General features: G+C 38.9%; 1 protein-coding gene across 1 annotated transcript; it reads left to right on the forward strand.

The window, feature by feature from the left end:
* Positions 1-5194: 5194 nt before the first annotated feature.
* On the forward strand, positions 5195-6245 carry LOC115266488 (mantle protein-like). The gene is made up of 2 exons (XM_029872725.2): positions 5195-5257; positions 5329-6245. The coding sequence occupies exons 1-2, from the start codon at positions 5252-5254 to the stop codon at positions 5836-5838; spliced, it is 516 nt and encodes a 171-aa protein (XP_029728585.2). The 5' UTR covers positions 5195-5251; the 3' UTR covers positions 5839-6245.
* Positions 6246-20451: the final 14206 nt, after the last annotated feature.

The raw sequence follows: 20451 nt of genomic DNA on the forward strand, positions 1-20451 counted from the left end.
CCTGCTTTGCGATCGCTTTCGTTTCAATCTAGCCTAATGACAATTTGGCTTTGTAATAATCTGGCCAAATGTATTTTCGGCCTAATAAGCCACACCCAGTTGTAAGGCAAAAAGTTGAAGGTGGCCTCTTGTTATGAATAGTTTTAAAGGTTTAGTATCAAAAAGGCAAAAACATATGAGAGATACAATAAGAGGGTATAAGAGGGTGAGTGTTACAGATAAATTTAACCGTTATGTGGCCGACAGGGTACCCGGGTACCCAGCACCAATTTAAAATACACGGTGTAGAAAAAAGCAAAAAAAATGTCGGACACATAACGGTTAATACAGTATACTCTTCTTTGAAATAGTCATACAAGTTTTGACTTCCCCATTTTTTAAATTTGACATTTCGTCTCTTATTTAGTTCTTCTCATTTCATCGTTTTATTTTTTTTTTTGTTCGCGTCTGATGTGTAGGTTTTAGAAGTGTTGTCGAAAGACGAGCCGACTTTTTCATTTCTTGAGCTAATATTGACTAATCTGCAACCCACCTATAGAGCTCGCAAATAGTATGGAAACTCTAATAAACCAACACCATACACGGACTGTAATGTAGACGGTTCAACAATAACGCATAATGTTCGAATTGTATCCCGAATGGGTGGTTGAGCTCGTTTTATGATTATCGTTTATGCGAGAACTTTAAACCAAGAGTAAACTGGTTACAAACTATGCGCAAAATGCAACCGCTACCATTTTATTAGATATTATTCCTTTCTTTTGTTTTCTTTCGAATGTTATCTTTGGGGAATAGCGATAACAGTTTTCCGGGAAATGTTCCATTTCGGAGAATGGGTTTCCGGGAAATGGGACATTCCGGTAAATGGGTTTCCGGGAAATGAAATATTCCGGAAAATGGGTTTCCGGGAAATGGGTCGTTCCGGGAAATGTTTTCCAGAAAATGTCTTTCCGGCAAATGATTTTCCGGGAAATGTCATAGAATCCTATATTTTTCTCAGGCTCATTAAATATTTACCTTCTTAAGGGTCTGTGTCAATTGGCGAATTAAAATTAATTTTTACTTAAATTTGACAGTTCAACACTTAAACTTGACAGATCTCCTATGGAAATAATTATCGAACTGTCAAGTTTAAGTGAAAATTAATTTTGATTCGCCAATTGACACAGGACTTCAGAAATCTAATCTAATCTAATCTAACACAAACGTAGCCAGTACGAGAAAGCATCCTGGAAAACAATCGGGTTAGATTACGCCCAATTATTTTTCTTGTCAATATTGATGATTGTGGCTTATCATAGATATGATACAATCATCAAAGCGGTCAGGCCTACTACATTGTGTTTACCGCAAAGATGATTCTTCGAAATGCTTCGATATCATGTAAGGATTTATAAACATCGAAATACTTCTAGAATCTACAGGGGAGGAAGGATGCGTGGACATACCGTACCAAACGCTCCGAGTTGTATAAGTTATATAGTTATGACAGCGTGCAAAATAATACAGATAAAATATAATGAAATATAAAACATGGAACAAGCTCACCAAATTGTGTCACTGAGTTGGTAAAGATGGTTCCCTCAGATCCTGGAGATTTTTCAGCTCGTCCTTTCGTCTCCGTTTATTCACAGCACACAAATATTTTCTCCGAAATATCGAATTAAATGTCATAGGTACTCGCGATCGCGAGCATCCAATCACCATAACCCCTGTGTCGATTGAGTAAAGAATTCAACAGCGAATGCTACCACCTTTTTAGCACATAATACGCAACGTTTAAAAAGTACAAAACTTGCAAGACTAGTGTAATATCGGTATTAAATCATCTAGTGAAATGGCTAAAGCGACTACATTAAAAAAAAAACAAATAGACGAAAAAACAAAGGTCACGTAAGATCCACACTAATGAAACGCTGGTGATAACACAGTGAGTAGTTCTTCGCGCAAGAATTGTTAACCGGCACATTACTAACGAATCCACGGAAACGAGGAGTCGGGAAGTACTGCTTTGCATTTTTCACAATCTTTTCACGATTTCGTGCCAAAATGTAGCACGCACTGCACTTTTTTTTTCTTCGACAAATGCGTCCCACCTTTTTTGAATCACTTTTTAGCAGTCTTCCAAACAACACAGCACTGTAATAAGTTAATCGATTATGTAAAATTGTCCTCACTTTCACATGACCTACCGGTTATCGCGAAAAACTAACGCATTTTCCACTTTTGTGGTCGATAATCCGAATCAATTTACATCTTGGTTCGCTAAAACGAAAAAGCGTACCGTGAAACTGAGTGGTATTGTTCAACGTACGGCGAAATTGATTAAACCGCAGTTCATGTTTATCACAACACAAGGCTGTTATTTTGTTAATCTTTTGAACTATTTTAAATATCATACTGCCAATGTGATTTCAATAGATAACCGAACAATCGTTCGCTGTTTATTGCAGACTACATCCCAAATTAGACTATCACACTTTTTTGGTACGCCTAAAAAGTGTGATAAAAGTGCACATTTGCCTCGGATCGTCTCGACGTCTTCGATGCACTTATTCCTCCATTTACAAGGAATAAGTGCACCGAAGACCTCAACTCGATCCGACGTGACCCTGCGCTGCAATCACACTTTGAAGGTGTGTGCACACTATTGTGTCAGTCCAATTTGGGGTGCAGTCAGCAATATGAGTTGAAATTACATCAATTAATGTCACCCCATAACACGGTAGTTTTCTACGGTCAGAGAGAAAAAGTACTAGAGAAGAGAGGAGAGATTGTCAACAAAAACGTAAATAAAGTGGTGCACAATGGTATAATTGGTGAAAAAATTGGGCAAAGTAGGAATCTAAATAAATTTAAAAATGCTTTATAAGAACAAATTGTGTTGGTGGGCGTATGCAATAAATCAAATGTGTGGCAAAATTCAAAGGCGCAACTGCTATTTTAACCCTAAAAGGGATACCTTCATGGCCTCAGTTTCGTCACCTCGCTGAGTGTGTTCCATTAAAGACGAGCTCTGAAAGGCGCCTGGGGTCCAATGGACCCCAGGTATCCCTTTTAGGGTTAATACAGCTAATTTTGGAACACTTTTGTTAGTTTATTTGACCAAGACACACTACACTGTGCGCCGTCTGAATTGTTTGTTTTGAGTGGGTGGTTGAGAGGGTTATTAGAGCGGGAGCCAAGCTTATTATTATGATCTCGAGCAACCTTCACCTTAACCGCGGCTCACAATCTCGAACTCGGAATCATCCGGTGGCGGAGAATCAGCCGAATCACTGTCGGAATCGCGAAAAAAAAACGGGAGCTCGAAGAAAATTGTGACAGGCACCAAAAAACACGTCCGTCCCTTAAATTTTTACCTTCTTAAGAAATGTACAATAATTGACTCATTTTGGTTGGTACTCATTAAAGAATTTAGGAAAGGATTTAAGCGTCATTATTACATTTTTGAGAAAACATTAAAAAATATTAGTAGTTATGATGCCGACAGTTTTATCACTGCAGCTTGATTGAACAGCCATTGTTCAAAAAAGGAAAAATTTCAATGACAATTCCAACAGCTACAATTCTAAAAGATACCATTCGAAAGAATAGCCTAAAAACAAAAAAAAAAGATGATGATGTACCTGGGCTTGTTAGGGGAATATCTGTAAATAAAAATAAAATCGTGTTAAGTACTGTTCTTTTGAACTCCACTAAGAATTTGCATCCTTTGACAGATGCGTATTTCGACCTCAACTGTAAGGTCGTCTTCAGTGTATTGTACTTGACTCGACTTGATCACAGTCGAGTCAAGTACATGACACTGAAGACGACCTTACAGTTGAGGTCGAAATACGTATCTGTCAAAGGATGCAAATTCTTAGTGAAATTCAAAGGAGTACTGTTCTTTTAGAAAACTCGATCTTTCCCAAATTTGGACCATTGATAGAAAACCAATTGACCAAATTACAGTAAAAATTTGAGAAATTTGGATGCATTTTTCAAAAAGTTACAGCTAGTTGACCATTGTATGAAAAGTAGACATTTTCCTGTCCCGATCATTTTGTCTATCCCCTGTAATTTATAGAGTACTCTACAAACTCCCATCTAAATAAATTAATAAATAATAAACATTTGACAAGTCACTCTGGATTGAAATTACTTCTTTATGGATTTCTGGTATGATTCTATATGAAATATTGATCAGCTTCAAAAAAAAAGAAACGTTTTGCCACAGAGAAAAAGACGTCACACTCTCATTGTTTCCCATCGATCACCTTTTTAACGGTTGATTTAAATATTCAGTAGTAGGTCGATCGACCACTAGCGGCGCTGGTTTCGTTTTTGCTCCTGTTTGACGTTTGTTCACTACTGCCATCTAGTGGCGGCCCGGCCAAATACATCACGTTTAGCATTGGGCGATTACGTTTTCGTGACGATGCTTTTTAATGAAATTTGCTCTAAGTGTTACGTCTGTTTCTCTGTGGTTTTGCAATTTTATTTTTTTGTGTGCAAAAAAGTTTCACGTTGATTACTTCAAAGCTTCCTCTTTGCTATCACACAACCATAGTTGGTTTGCTAACGCTATGTATGGCCAGCGAGGTTGCATTTACTGTAATAAGCCAATATTCTGATAGTTATTAGTCAATTGATATGATGCTAACCATCTATCTAGATAAGTCTTTCGCTGCTCTGTTTATCTTTCATAATTTCTTCACGAATGAAATTGATATTCTAGTTAATTCCTCTAAAATAATTACAAATTTGAGAAAGAATTTCCGATCAAGTTTAATGTGAGTATCCATTCACAAAAACAAACATATCCGAAAAACATCGGTTTGACCTTGCACCGATTGAAATACATTGTAATAATTTAAATCAACATGATTTAGAAAAACTAACTGGCAGCTCAATTAGTTGAACAAGTTTAACACGTCGCAACTCACCGCAACCAAACTAAATCGAATAGTGCATCGCTCTCAAACTGGGCTTTCGCGGTGCCACCGGCTTGCTCGACTAGGTACGTGTACGGACAAGCGATCGAGCGCAATAAACAACTCGGGGCGCCGCCGTGAAAACCGAGTTAGGGCGCGGCGGGTTAAGTGATAAAGAAAATCAAAATGCCCAGTTTCAAGTTCACCCAAGGTTTAGGTTTTTCATTTTTAGATATAAAAACATTCCGGTGCAAAGTTGAAACCATCATTCGCTCGTGATCGTTTCCTTTGAACAGTTCAATCACCACTGGTGTGTAACGGTAGCATCCATCATGAAGGTAACGAATCATTTTCCACGGTTTGATTTCGCACGTTGTGCATCAATTCACTTTTATTTGCCAATTTCTAGGTGTTCGTTGTGTTGTCTATGGCTCTGGCCGTTGCTTCATGTGCGGCAGTTGACGATTCCTCCAGCAAGAAGGACAAACGTGGTCTGTGGGAGCTGGGATACGACCATGACTTGCATGGATTCGATCATCATCATGACGACCATCATGAAGTGAAGCACGTAACCATCACCAAGAAGGTCCCGGTCCCGTACCCTGTTGAAGTCGAGAAACACGTCCCGGTTCCTGTGAAGGTTCCATACCCAGTTCACGTAGAGAAGAAGGTCCCAGTCTACGTGGAAAAGAAGGTGCCCGTGTATGTCGAGAAGGAGGTCCCAGTCCACGTAGACCGCCCCGTCCCGTACCCAGTCGAAGTGAAGGTTCCCGTTGTTCACAAGGAATACGTCGAAGTGCCGAAACCGTACCCAGTTCATGTTGAGAAGCACGTTCCAGTGGTCGTGCACAAGCCAGTCTACGTCGAGAAGCATGTCCCAGTGACCGTAACCATCAAGAAGAAGACTCACTGGCATTAAACTGGGAACTTAGTTGTTGTTGTTGAATAAACGGATTTTGTACTGGAATCATGTTTTGATGGTTTTATTAAACAGTTTAAATTTCGAAACACCGTCAAAGCCACAAGATAAGATGAACATCTTCGAGCCATAACGATTGACGCTTCAGGACAGAAGCAATAAACGCAAATAAAGGCATTTTGTATATATGGAAAATTAAGCCAAAAGGGAGGTTCTATCCTCTGGGGCGTTTTTCGCACACCATAGCCAAGGTGGCCAAGGTGAACCAAAGGCACGAAACGCACCAGAAACAGCAACCAAAAAGTCATAAAAAGAGCAAAATAAATTACATTTTATGGCTATTCTCCTGGTTTTCCACAACAGCCATCAGTCTGGATGAGGCTAGAAGATCCGACCCAACTTTACAGTCACGGGGAAAAAGTTACGGTGTCATCTCATTTTTCCATGCACAAAACCGCCCGGAAACTCATAACAAGTTTTTCTTTTCTGGCTTCTCTAGTGTGCCTGATTCGTCTCACCGCTGGGATGGAGGCTGCACTCACGGGGAATAACAACTGGCACGCATTAGGGACCCCGGCCAATCCGTAATGAAATATGTAACACCTCTTCGGTGGCACGATGGGACACGGAAATTGACTTCATTTGCGAGAGTGGCACCAAAAAGGTGCCGAACTCTTGAGCAAGTTGTGGTTTTTGAAGATTCGCAATAACGTTTTCATGGTTTCTTTCTCGAAAAGATGTTTGAGTAACAATTTCGGGATGAGCGTTATATTTTTTTTTGTTGATTGTGTTATGGGCTAGAAGTATTATAACATGTATACATTGGCGTAGCTAGGATTTTTTTCAGGTGGGGTCCCAGGGGGAGGCTGATTTAAGATGACTTTAAAGCGGCATGGGCGCTCGATATGTGTATCGGCATTGCAGTTTTGAGGAATCAAAATGACTTTTTTGATTTGTTTCTACTTTCGTAAACTATATGAGTACATATGAACATAGCTTGCTGCAGTTATTCCATCTTGAATTCCTGCAGAGATTCCTTCAAAAATTCATTTACGGATTCCTCCATACATTTCTTCGGGGATTTTTCCTGGGATATTTTTAGAGGTCCCTGAAGTGATTGTTCAAAATTTGAATTTCAAATGCTGTTTTCGAGGTTTCCTTCGAGAATTTATCCAGAGATCCTTTAAGGTATATCTGCAGGTACTCCTTCAGAGATTTTTTCAACAGGTCCATCTGCAGGAATGTCTCCCAGCAATTCTTTCAGAAAATTTTACCGGAGATTTTTCAAAAAATATTCCTGGAATTTCTTAAACATTTTGAGCAAAAATCCTTTAGGAGTTCATCCAAGTATTGCTTCAAAAATTCGTCCAGAAATTACTGCAGACATGTATTTCTTCAAATTATTTATCCAGGAACTTCTACAGAAATTCATCCAAGATTCTCTCCTGAGATTCCATATGGAATACCTCTTGGGATTGCTTCCGGGTTTCTTCAAAAATGGGGTTTCTTCAGGGATTCACCCGGGAATTCCGTCTGTGATTCTTTCAGGAACAACTTCCAAGATTATTTTAAAAATGCCTCCCAGAACTCTTCTTAGGATTCCTTCAGAAACTTCTCCTGGACTTCTTTCAAAAACTCCTCCAGAAATTAATCCAAAACTTTCTCAAGGAACTGTTTAGAGAATCCCTAAAGAATTCATCTTGGGATTTCTTCCGAGAATCCACCTGGGGTTTCTTCAGGAACTTTTCCAGGGATTTCTTTAGGAACTGCTACAGGGATTTCTCCAAGAGCTCCTCCACGTACTCTTTTTAGGGTTCCTTCAAGATTTCTTTAGTACTTCCTCGTGGGATTTCTTCAGACACTCCTCCCAGAATTCCACCAGAAATTGATCCTTGGATTTCTTTAGGAATTCTTCGTAGGATTCCTCCAAAATTTTTTCCAGTGTTACTTTCAGAAATTTATCCAGGCATTCTTACAGGTTGGCCGGACACCTCCACCAGGGATTCCTTCATGAGTCCCTCCAGGGATTCAGGAATTCCTCCAGGGATTCAGGAATTCCTCCAGGGACTCCTCCTGAAAGTACTCCATTGGTTCTTCAAGGAAATTCTCTAGGAATTCCTCCAGGGACTTCTCTAGGGATTCCTTATGAAATTTATACAGAGATTTCTCAATGAAATTCTCTAGAGATTCCTCCACGAATTCTTACAGGCATGACTCCAGCAATTACTTCCAGGAGTTCCTCTAGGGATTTCTATAGAGATTCCTCCAGGCATTCCTCCAGGATTTCATTCCGGGACTCCTCCACGAATACCTTCAAGAATTCCACCAGAAATTTCTCCAGGAATGCCTTCAGACATTCCTCCAGGAATTGATCCAGGAATTCTTACAGGAATTCCTTCACAAATTTCCCCAGGAATTTCTCCCGGAGTTTATTCAAAAACAATTCCAAGAATTCCTGCATGAATTCTCCCCAGATTCCTCTAGAAATTCCTTCTAGGATTTTTCTCAGAAATCCTAAAGGAAATCCCTCAGGTTCCTTCAGCAATGCCCCCAGGAATTTCTTCCGGAGTTTATCCAGGAATTATTCCAGGTATTCCTTCAGGCATTGCCCCAAGATTTCATCCAAAAATTTCTCCAAGGACTTCTCCAGGAATGCTCCCAAGAATTCTGCCAGGAATTACCCCAGGTGTTTCTTCAGGAATTCCTCCAAAAATTTATCCAGGAAAGGGTCCAGGAATTCCTCGGCAATTCTTTCGGAAATTCCTACAGAAATTCCACCAGGGAATCCTCCATGGATTTCTTCAGAAATTATTTCAGGAATTTATTCAGGTATTCCTCCTGGAATTTTTCCAGAGATTCCTCCGAGAATTCTTCCAGGATTTCCTCAACAGATTCCATCGGGAATTCCTCTGGGAATTCCTTCAGGAATTTCTTCGGTAATTTCTCCAGGGATTCCTCTTAGGATTCTTGTAGAGATTCATCCAGGAATTCCTCCGATGATTCCTCCAGAAATTCCTCCTGGAATTCCTCCAGAAATTCCTCCAGAAATCCTCTAGAAGTTTATCTAAGAATTTCTTCAGAAATTTATCCATGGATTATTAGGGATTCTTCTTAGGATTCTTCCAGATATTTCTCCAGGAATTCCTCCGATGATTCCTCCAGAAATTCCTCCAAAAAAACCTCTGGGGAATCCTCTAGGAACTTCCCTAGAAATTACTTCAGAAACCCAAAGATTTCTCCCAGAATTCCTCTAGAGATTCCTCAATGAATTTATTCAGGGACTTCTCCAGGAATTCTTTCAGGGATAGTTCCATGGAATTTCTCCAAGAATTTCTCTAGGAATATCTCCTGGAATTTCTCCTGGCATTCCACTAGGAACTTGACCACAAGTTCCTACAGGCAGTCCTCCTGAGATTCCTTCAGAAATTGTTTCAGGGATTCCTCCAAGAATTCCTGCAGGGATTTTTTTAAAAATTTCCCCAGGAATTCTTCCATGAATTTCTTCATTTTTTTTTTCTAAGGATTTCTCAAGAGGGTTCTTCAGAAACATCTTCAGAGATTCCTCCCAGATTTTCTCTAGGGAATCTTCCAGGAATTCATTTAGGGATTCCTTCGGGATTTCTTCCAGAGTATCCTACAGGAATTGACCCAGGAATTTCTCCAAGAATGCCTCCAGGAAATGCTCAAAATATTATTTCAGAAATTCCTCCAGAGATTCTTCCAAGAATTTCTCTAGCGATTTCTTCAGGAACTCATCCAGGAATTGCTCCAAAGATTGTGTCAAGAATTTGTCCCGAAATTCCTCCAGAAGTTCCTCCAGCGATTCTTCAAGGAGTTGCTTTAAGGTTTTCTCAAGGAATTCCTCTAGGGGTTTCTCCAAGAATTCCTAGCTGCAGGAATTCCTCCAGAAGCTCATCCAACGATTCGTCCAGAAATTTGTCTAGGAACTTCTTCAGGGATTCCTCAAGCGATTTCTGCAGAAATTTCTCCAGGGATTGTTCCCATATATGCTCTAGAATTCCTCCTTTCAGAAATTCCTCCAGGGATTCCTACAGGGTTTACTCCAGGCATACCTGCAGGAATTTGTCCAGGGATTGCTCTAGGAATTCCTGTAGTGATTCCTTCAGAAATCCCTCTCAGGATCTTTTATAAAATTCATTCAGGAGTTCGGTCAGAAATTTCCGGAAAACCGTCCATCACCTTTTCCTGGGATTTACCCAAGGATTCATGGATTACCTGATTTCATTTTTGCCTTTCTCGTACACCAAGGTGTACCGAAAGGCTATATGTTCACTCCAAAAATGAAACTTTGATAGAGCCCCCGGAGGGGCAAGTTTCATATACCAATCGACTCAGCTCGACGAGTTGAGTTGATGTCTGTGTGTGTGTGTGTATGTATGTGTGTGTATGTGTACAAAAAAGGTCACCTCACTTTTAGATAGTAAATATCAACCGATTTTAACGATCAACGGCTCATTCGACGCAGAATCTGGTCCCATTGTTTCCTATTGAAAATGGTTCGGATCGGTACAGCCGTTCCGGAGTTATGGCCATTTAGGTGTTCCGGATCGGTACCCCTGTAAGGGGCCAGACATGAACATGCACCAAACCCATGCATGCGACCCATCAAACCACGGCATTTACGATTATCTGATGGACGGTGAGCAGGAAAATAGTCTCAGACCATATCTGAACCGGTAGTGTTCCGGAACCGGTTCCGGATGTTCCGCCGGAAGTGGCCAAATATTAAATTGAACATAACTCATACATGCGACACATCAAACAGCGGCTTTTTCGATAATCTGATGAACGGTTAGCAGGAAAACAGTATCAGACCACATCTGAACCGGTAGTGTTCCGGAACTGCTTCCGGATGTCCCACCGGAAGTGGCCAAATTTAAAAGAGTACCAAACCCATGCATGCGACACATCAAACAGCGGCATTTTCGATAACCTGATGAATGGTTGGCAGGAAAACAATATTGGACCATATCTGAACCCATGCATGCGATACAACAAATAACGGCTTTTCTGATAACCTGATGACTGGTTATCAAAGAAATTGGTTAGGACCACATTAGGGAACGCCGGTAGTGCCGTAACCAGTTACGGGTGTCCCTCCGAAAGCGGCTAAATATAAAATTGAACTGAACCTATGTATGCGACACAGCAAAGCTAGGATTTTTTGATAACCTCATGAACGTTAACAAGCAAACATGTTCAGACCGGTGAAAAAATGTTTTACGCATATGGTCAAATCTCAACCGTTACGTAGTAATTGAACTTTACATATTTTTGACTTTGCTTGTCTCAAACTGGCTATAACTTGAAAATGGTCAAACTTATCGCATTTGAAATATTATTAAATTTGCTACCAAAAAAGATCTTGGAATCTATTGGATTAGTTAGATAACTAAAGCTAAAAAGCTCGAAAGTAGTGTTTTAACTTTCTCGTACACTTAGTATACTAAAAAACTATATGTTCACTCAAAAAACGATTTTTCGAAAAAAGGCTCGGAGGATCAAGTCGCATATTCCAATCAACTCAGTTCAACGAATTAAGATTATGTCTGTATATGTGTATGTATGTGTGTATGTATGTGCGCAAAATAAGTTCACTCACTTTTAATTCACTTCCCATTGGCCAATTTTTCGTATTATAGCTTGAATCTAACCGGAATTGTTTGCTATCAAAAATGGTCCAGATCGGCCAAGGCGTTCCGGAGTTATGGCCATTTCAGTGATCCGGACCCGCACCGGTAGAACTGGCCGTATATAAAACTGAACTAACCCCATCATGCGATACATCAAACTGCGGAGATTTTTGTAACCTTTAGCATGGTTGGCGAGTTTTGTGCGGAAATCGACACTGGTGACCAGAAGCTCCACGATGTCGGTCCAAAATTCAAGATGGCAGCCAACTGTTCAAGGTGGCTGCTCAAAATTTAATATGGTGGCTATTTAATAGAGATTTAGGCTCTTAAAGCTTGCTATATGGAAATATTTGATATGTGGAAGATGTCTGGACTCCTAAAATGGCGACTAGAATATCCAAGATAATGACTTCAAATTCAAGATGGCGTCTATTTAAAGAATTTAAGGCTCTAAAACCATGCAATATGGGTATATTTGGTACGGAGAAGATGTCCGGAGTCAAAAAATGGCGACCAGAATGTACAAGATGGCGATCTTAAATCCAAGATGGGTCTAACGGCTGTTTAATGAAGTTTTAGGCTCTAAAACCATGCAATATTGGTATATTTGGTATGGGGAAGACTTCCAGAGTCCAAAATGGCGATCAGGATATCCAAGATGGCGATCTAAAATTTAAGATGGCGGCTCCGAATTCAAAATCGCGGCTCATTAATGGAGTTTTAGGGCCTGAAACAATGCATTTTGGTGTATTTGGTATGGGGATGATGTCTGGATTCCAAAAATGACGACTTGAATATCCAAGATGTTGGTCCAAAATCAAGATGGCGGCTGTTTAATGAAGTATATTTTTCGTAGGGAAGATGCTTCGACGCCAAAAATGGCGACCAGAACATCCAAGATGACAATCTTAAATCTGAAATGGCAGCTTCAAATTCAAGATAGCGTCTTTTTCTTAAGAGTTTGATGCTCAAACATTAAAAGCAGATAAACGATATGATTTCTGGTATTATGAAATGGATTTCTGTTAATTGTATGAAAGTGTGATTACATCAACATTTCACTTGAGTTTTATTTAAATGGAGTTTCGAAGGCACGAGAAAGGCGCCATCACCGCTAGGTGGATTAATTAGGGTTTTTTTAATTACTTGTAGGATTTCTAGAGGAATTCCTCCAGCGATTTGTATTGGAATTCTTTAAGATAATTCTAGAGGGACACTCTCCAAGAAGTCATCTAAGAATTCTTTAATCTTTGGGGAGTTCATCGACAGATTTATTATGGAATCCATCCGTGAATTCATTCATTTATACCCCTGCAGCTCTTGCAAAGTAGTTTCTTCAGAAATCCGTTCTGCTATTCTCTCAGAAATATATCCTTTGATTCGGATCATTTGGCCGAACGCCATTTGGCCGAAATAGTCATTTGCCCGAATGCCTTTTGGCCGAAAGATGAATAATTAACTTGAGTGACCATGCCACTGTTGTCCACATCAGTATAACTTGAAAGAACAGCCTATGATATTAAGAAGGAAAACTCTTTGATAAAATATCGGCAGCTTCAACGCCAACTAATCCCTGAATGGCAAAACTAGAAAGAATAGCCTATGATTAAAAGAAGGAAAGATTTCGGATGATCATATTGGCAGTTAGAATGACAAACATTTCTCTGAACTCTTTAGATCATAGTTCGGCCAAACGGCATTTGGCCAAACGACGTTCAGCCAAATAGCATTCGGCCAAATGGCGTTCGGCCAAATGGCCGGACACCCTCCAGGAATTCACCCAGGATTTCCTCCCGAAATTTCTCTAGAAAATGCCCCACGGATTCCACTAACAATTTCTACTTAAATTCCTCCAGACATTTCTTTTTGAATACATTCCAGCTATTCGTCCAGGAATTATTTCAGTGCATTCCAGGATTTTTCAGCAATTCCATTATTTAAGAGTACTTCGGAAATACCGCCAAGAGATTCTTCAAAAATATCTCCAGCAATTCTCCAGAAACTCCTACAGGGACACCTCGAGGGTTTCCTCCAGTGATAGTTTCAAGGCTTTAAAGAGAATACCTTCAAAAATTTATCCAAGAATCTTTCCGGGAATACGTCAATTGACTTTTCTAGTAGATTATGTTCTGAGATGAGTATATGCAGTACAGAAGTATATAAAACTGTCTTTAGGGAAATTCCGGCAAGGATTTACATGGAATAATACAACTCAAGGTTTATTCTTAGAGAAATAGAAATCCAAGATATTCCAAGATTGCTAAAAATGCATAGACAAATTGGATGATTAATTACTGAAAAACTCCAGTTGGTCTTGAAATACATTATGTAGACATTTCCAATACATCTTCCGACGGGTCTCCATCTCCAATATGTTCTACTGGAAAAAATTTTGAAGCAAATCATGAAAAAAAAATCTGGGTTAGTCCCAAAAAGAGTTCATAATTTCCAAAAGAATTCAGCTATGATTTATAAAGTTTTGTAGATATGACCAAAAAATATTATACCCCAGATGTTTCTTCAGGAATTCCTCCAGAAATTTATCCAGGAATTCCTTCGGAAATTCCTACAGAAATTCTTCTTGGAATTCCTACAGCAATTCCTCCAGGAAATGCTCCATGGAATCCTTTAAAAATTATTTCAGGAATTTATTCAGGTATTCCTCCTGGATTTTTTCCAGAGATTCCTCTGAAAAATCTTCCAGGATTTCCTCCAGGAGTTTTTCCAGGATTTTTTTCCTCAATAGATTCTATCGGAAATTGCTCTGGGAATTCCTTCAGCAATTTCTTCAGTAATTGCTCCAGGGATCCAGAGATTAATCCAGGAATTCCTCCGATAATTCTTCCAGAAATTCCTCCAAGAATTGCTTCTGAAATTCCTCCAGATATCCTCTAGGAGTTTATCTCAGAATTTCTTCAGAAATTTCTCCATGGATTATTCTAAGAATTCTTCTAGGGATTCTTCTTAGGATTCTTTCAGATATTTCTCCAGGAATTCCTCCGATGATTCCTCCAGAAATTCCTCCTAAAAATTCCTCCCAGAATTCCTCTAGAGATTCCTCCATGAATTTATTCAGGGACTTCTCCAGGAATTCCTCCCGACAGGATTTTCACATATAAAGTCATGAAAAAAAACTGGGGGGGGGGGGGCTGGTGGATTCTGAAGGGGAAGGGCTGCCCCCAGGCCCTCTAGCTACGCCAATGCATGTCTATAAAACTTGTATGCTCATAAATGTTACTCCATGCTCACAACATTCATAACTTTGAACCATATACGCAATGCGGTATGAGAATAAATCAAAACGAGAAAAAAAACTGTTGAAAAAGCAAAAACATAAACTCACTATTGACAAGCGAACTTTCAAGTTCGGATAACAACTTCAAAACTAAGCTGCTTAGATGTCTGCAGAGCAACATGCAACAAGCTGCTTTGCTCATAAATTAGCCATTTAATTTTACTCTTATTGTAATTTCCGCTGCTTGATGTGTTCTATTAATTTCAGTTTGACCAAAATTTTATGACATTTATAAAGCTTTGAAAAAATGTGTATTGATTTATACTGAAACATGAAGCAATAAACGTAACTTCTTATCACAGCTGTGACCTCTCAACTCAAACATCCCAGAGATGATTTATTGCTTTGATCTAAGCTCTCTTCTACTAACGAAACTTCCAAACCCCCATCGATTCTCAGCCGCCGAATCCGACAAGGGTGTGAAAATTATTGACATTTTTGAACTTCACTTACCCACCCTTTCATTACATCCGACATCGCACCAGTATCTAACCTAGGTGACAGCATCACGACCTTTTTCCTCGTCGTTTGTCGATAAGCAGAAGGGTAGACTCAAATCGATTCCTTCGAGAGATTTCGAATTTTCTTAGACATGCTAAACTTTCCTGTTTCACCCCTCAAGGGCGGGGAATTTCCCCCTAAGCGCATTTTTCCTAACATCGCATCGGGATGCTTTGTTTTACACTTCCCAAAGTGGCTGACTATGCCGCACGCCGTGATCAAACAGCGGGGGTTACAGCAAGAGGGGCAGGAGCAAATTTTTCACCCCATTAAAATTGTTCGAAATGCCTGCTGGCGCTGCTGGCTGGCTGCTATCGGTTGCCGTTAGACGATACGGACCGAACAAAACGTCAGCATCGATGATCAATATTTATTGCTGATTGACACGATGCGTCTTGGCACATTTACAGAGGCATATCGTAATTTTACGCCATGTCGGATTTAAATTTTTCGCAGCAGTCAGTGGAAAGCGGAGAAAAATGGAGCGGTTGCGGTTCAATCCTGGCGGAAAAGTGTGATGGATTGTTTATGTTGGCAATTGTCGTGCCTTTGCATTGGCGGTGGGTATTTTCATAGGTCAGTGCGGATATTGAGAGATGAAGAAAAAATATTGTGTACATTACTAATTATCTTCGCAATTATAGGCCTTTTTGCAAGGTTGGGAATACAAACCTAGAGAATGAAACAAAATTGAACTTTTTTATTGTATGATTTGGAACTATACATGATTTAAGTGCTAGAACAAAAGTTACAGCCCATTTTTGCACGCACCCTCCATAGGAACAAGGCAGAGCCGTTACGATGATCACGATTCTTTTAAACCAGTTGGCGGATTGTCAAACTTTTTGTTTAATTGTTCGAACATCAAATCTCGAGGTATTCAGCGGATCACTTTTCATAAACAAATGCATAGTTGGCCTCAAGTACAGTGTATCAAACAATTGTCCGTACAGCAATTTTTTGATCATAATAATTTTTCATTCAAATGTTTATAACTTTTTTATACGTCAATCAAAAACGCGGAAATTTTGACCAATCATAGACCATATATTGAAGCTCTATTGGTAAAATTTTGAGCGAGATCGAATAAGTTTTCTGAAAGTTATAGAACTTTTAGTAATACTTATAATATTTTTGAACACACTTTTAAAACATTATATCTCAAAATGTACTCGATGAAACTTTTTCAATCTTTTTTGTGTTTCAACTTATACCTAAAGCTTTCATATGCAACTTCGTTTGAGGTTTTATATTCACTACAAAAGATATGAAAAATATGTATATTAGACCTGTTCACTTTTTTTGACCTACCCGTGTCACATCAAATTATCAATCCACATGCAAAAACAAGTCTTCAGTCCAAAATTGAGCCAAATTGATAAAGGTTTAGAGGTGTATCAAATCGATTTTGTGTTTTTTCGAGCATTTTCACGAAAATGTACTCCAATATCCAGAAAATTGCACCGAAAAGGTACAGAAAACACCGTTAAAATATAGTTGGAACAATACTCTACAACTTTGCCGAAGACACTACGGTGTTTAAATTGCTTATTTCAAAGTTATGCAACAATTTTCGTTAAAAAATCGCGAAAAAATACAATATTTTTACGGTTTTTCATGAAAAAGTCATGTAAATTCACATTATTTTAAGTGACTATTAATTAGCTATTGCTCCTATGTGTTACGAACATTTCGTTCATACATCATTTAAGTGTAGGAATTCGTTTTCATTGACTAATTATCAAAAGTATGTCACGTTGATACTAAAAATCGCGTAGAGTTGCCAGCACAAAATTAAACAAAGTTACCCATGATTAAAACGTCATTACTAGGGACAATGGAAATTCGCGATTTCGCGGAAGCCGCGAATTCCGCGAAATTGGGCATTGGTCGCGAAATTGAAAAAAAAAAAACCCGCGAAATGGCGCGAAATCTGAGAAGATTTAGGAAACAACCTCAAAATTCCGCCAATTTTTCAATTTCTAAACATAAACTAGCTGATAACTTTAACCGTTATGTGTCCGACAATTTTTTTGCTTTTTTCTACACCGTGCTTTTTAAATGGGCGCTGGGTACCCGGGTACCCTGTCGGCCACATAAGGGTTAACCGTGTAAAGTAATTTACGATTCCAAATCTGGAAAAATAAAAGTTTAATGCATTTTACATCTACTTCCTTTCTAATTTTTAATCAAATATGTGCCTTTTTTTTGTAAATTTATGGTTATGCCTTACAAAATCCAAGTGAATTTATAATTTCGCATGAAAAATATGTTGCCGCGAAATCACCGCGAAATTCTCAATGTAGGTCCGCGAAATTTGAGAAATTTTGCCGCGAATTTCCATTGTCCCTAGTCATTACATTTCTTTGGCGCATCTGCATCAGTTTCAATTTGGTGTAGATGGTTGAGCATGAGACTGCCGATTCGAAGATTCAAGGTTCGAGCCCTGGAATAGGATTTTTTGCGTCTCGATCCAGCTATAAGTTAATGAGACTACACTCTGCATCTCATTGCAATTTGGCATCATAGCCTTGTTTCGAAACCGTAGAGTGCATAGTAAGAATGAAGTTTCCCTTTATCGTGTAGTTGTGTAGCTTGTGGCTAGATAGATGCAAGTAATCTCCACAGTTGTATGATAAATTTTGCATCCAGAAGCAGTTCCATCATCGTATTGAATTGTTTTAGCTAAATTAATCGGTATCAAAAAGATGGCAATATTTCGTCCAGCTGATCTCGTCGACACGATTTCTTGTCAACAAGTAAACTAAATATCTAGCTAGTCCTGGAATGGGCTGATTTAGCAGGTCCCGATCATCATTATTTGGGAGATCGCGTGTAAGTCATGGGCCATGGCTCATGGCAGATTCATCATCCTAACTGCTTCAAAGAAAGAAAAAAAAGGTTTATTATGTATTTGAGCTTGAACCTGGGACCTTCTGATCCGCAGGCTCGAGCCTTATCATCTGCGCCATTTCTGATACTTGAATCGAAAGACATTAGAATACGATGGCATGACGTCTTCATCATGGGTAACTTTGTTTTAATTCGTGCTGGCAACTCTACGCTATTTTTAGTATCAACGTGACATACTTTTGATAATTAGTCATTGAAAACAGAGTTTCCCATTGCTCATGTGTACATAAATGTGACAGCGAGCCTCCCACCAAATTGTCTCCCAGCTCTTCAAAATCGCAGTGTGCTGCGCTGCTAGGAGGCTCACGAAAATTTGGTGGGTGCGAGCTAGGCACATAGCTCCCGGGGAGCTCGTCTCATGCGCTGCGTGAGCTGTTGGTATCTAAGGTGAAAAACAACTTCTTGGTAACGAAGAACCTCAACAACTTTTTTCTGTACACAACTCAAGTGTCTGGTTGGTCTATAAGATACGACTAGGGATTCTCAATGCAAAGGTTCAGGTTTCAATTCTCGTTCGTTTAGGAAGTTTTTGTCGTGAAATTTTCTAATTTAACCAGCGCATGAGACGAAGCTCATGAGACACATCTTGAAAAAAATGAGGCGCACAACTTCCAGTCTCAAAATGTACCTACAGAGCTCCTGGGAGCTCGCTTGCCATGTGGCTCCCGTACATGGGACTACAGCACGTGTACATCAACTCTGATTGAAAACGAATTCCAACACAAAAACGATGTATGGACGAAATGTTCGTTACACAAAGGAGAAATAGCTAATTAATTTAGTCACGTAAAATAATGTAAAATTACATGACTTTCATATGTAAAATCGTAAAAATATCGTGCTTTTTCGTGATTTTCCAACTAAAATTATTGAATAGCTTCGAAATAAGCAATTTAAACACCGTAGTATCTTCGGCAAAGTTGTAGAGTATTGTACTAACTATATCCTAACGGTATTTTTGGCACCCTTTCGAAGCAATTTTCTGGATTTATGAGTAAATTTCTGTGAAAACGGTTAAAAAAAACACAAAATCGATTTGATACACCTTTAAATCTTTATCAATTTGGCTCAATTTTGGACTGAAGACTTGTTTTTGCATGTGGGTTGATAATTTGTTGTGTCACGGAGAATCGGAGAAAAAAAGTTTCAAAGTGAACAGGTCTAATGTATATGTTCAGAGTATTATTTGGAAATTTATCATATTTTGATCAATAAAAGTGCCAAGTGTTTTCAACTTTTTTAGACTCTCTTAATGTAATATTTTTATACAGGACCTATTGAACCACATATTAAATGTAGGTCCCATGCATTTTTCGTTCAGTTAATGCACTTTTATTGGTGGAAAACGTTTGACAGATTAAATGTGCAAAATATGGTATTTTTTTAAATATCGTCAACTACCTAAGCACATTTTTCATATTTTTTGTAGTGAATATAAAACCTCAAACGTAGCTGCATATGGAAGCCTTAGGTTTAAGCAGTAACACAAAAAAAATGAAAAAGTTTTATCGAGTACATATTGAGATATAATGTTTTAAAAATGTGTTCAAAAATATTATAAGTATTACTAAAAGCTCTATAACTTTCAGAAAACTTATTCGATCTCGCTCAAAATTTCACCAATGGAGCATTAATATATGATTCATGATTGGTCAGAATTTCAGCGTTTTTGATTGGCGTATAAAAAAGTTATAAACATTTGAATGAAAAAATATTTTGACAAAAAAATTGCTGTACGGACAATTGTTTGATACACTGTGGTTATTTATGCAACAAGTGGCAAAATGATGATTTTCTCAGCACGAGTCGTACAGGCTTGCCGAGTTGGATAAATACGACGAGTGCTGAAAAAATTGAGTTTCGCTACGAGTTGCATACACAGTTTTTTTTGTAATTACGAAAAATACCCATTCAGTGCGATCTCTTTTAGCTACACAAACATGTATCAGGAGGAACCACGTGCGAGTATCCATGCTTATCAGCTTATCAGCGTAGTTTGATCAGGTATGCTATGGTATAGTAGGCGTCGCCAACGATCGAGCTCCAGTTGTCAAACAGTTGTACTTGGTTGTACGCACGAAGAAGCAAAAGCAAAAGCTGCTTCTACCTACACTTCATTTGCAATTTGAATGGGAATTAAAATCTTCTGATTTGGATTCGAGCTGCTCAATAGATGTAGAGACAGAGCCTAAATCTACGGAATGCACGGTAGTAAGTATTGCTTTTTTCTGCACCGTATTCGACCCCCTG

This window comes from Aedes albopictus, chromosome 2 (assembly GCF_035046485.1).
Source record: "Aedes albopictus strain Foshan chromosome 2, AalbF5, whole genome shotgun sequence".
Taxonomy (NCBI): Eukaryota; Metazoa; Arthropoda; class Insecta; order Diptera; family Culicidae; genus Aedes; species Aedes albopictus.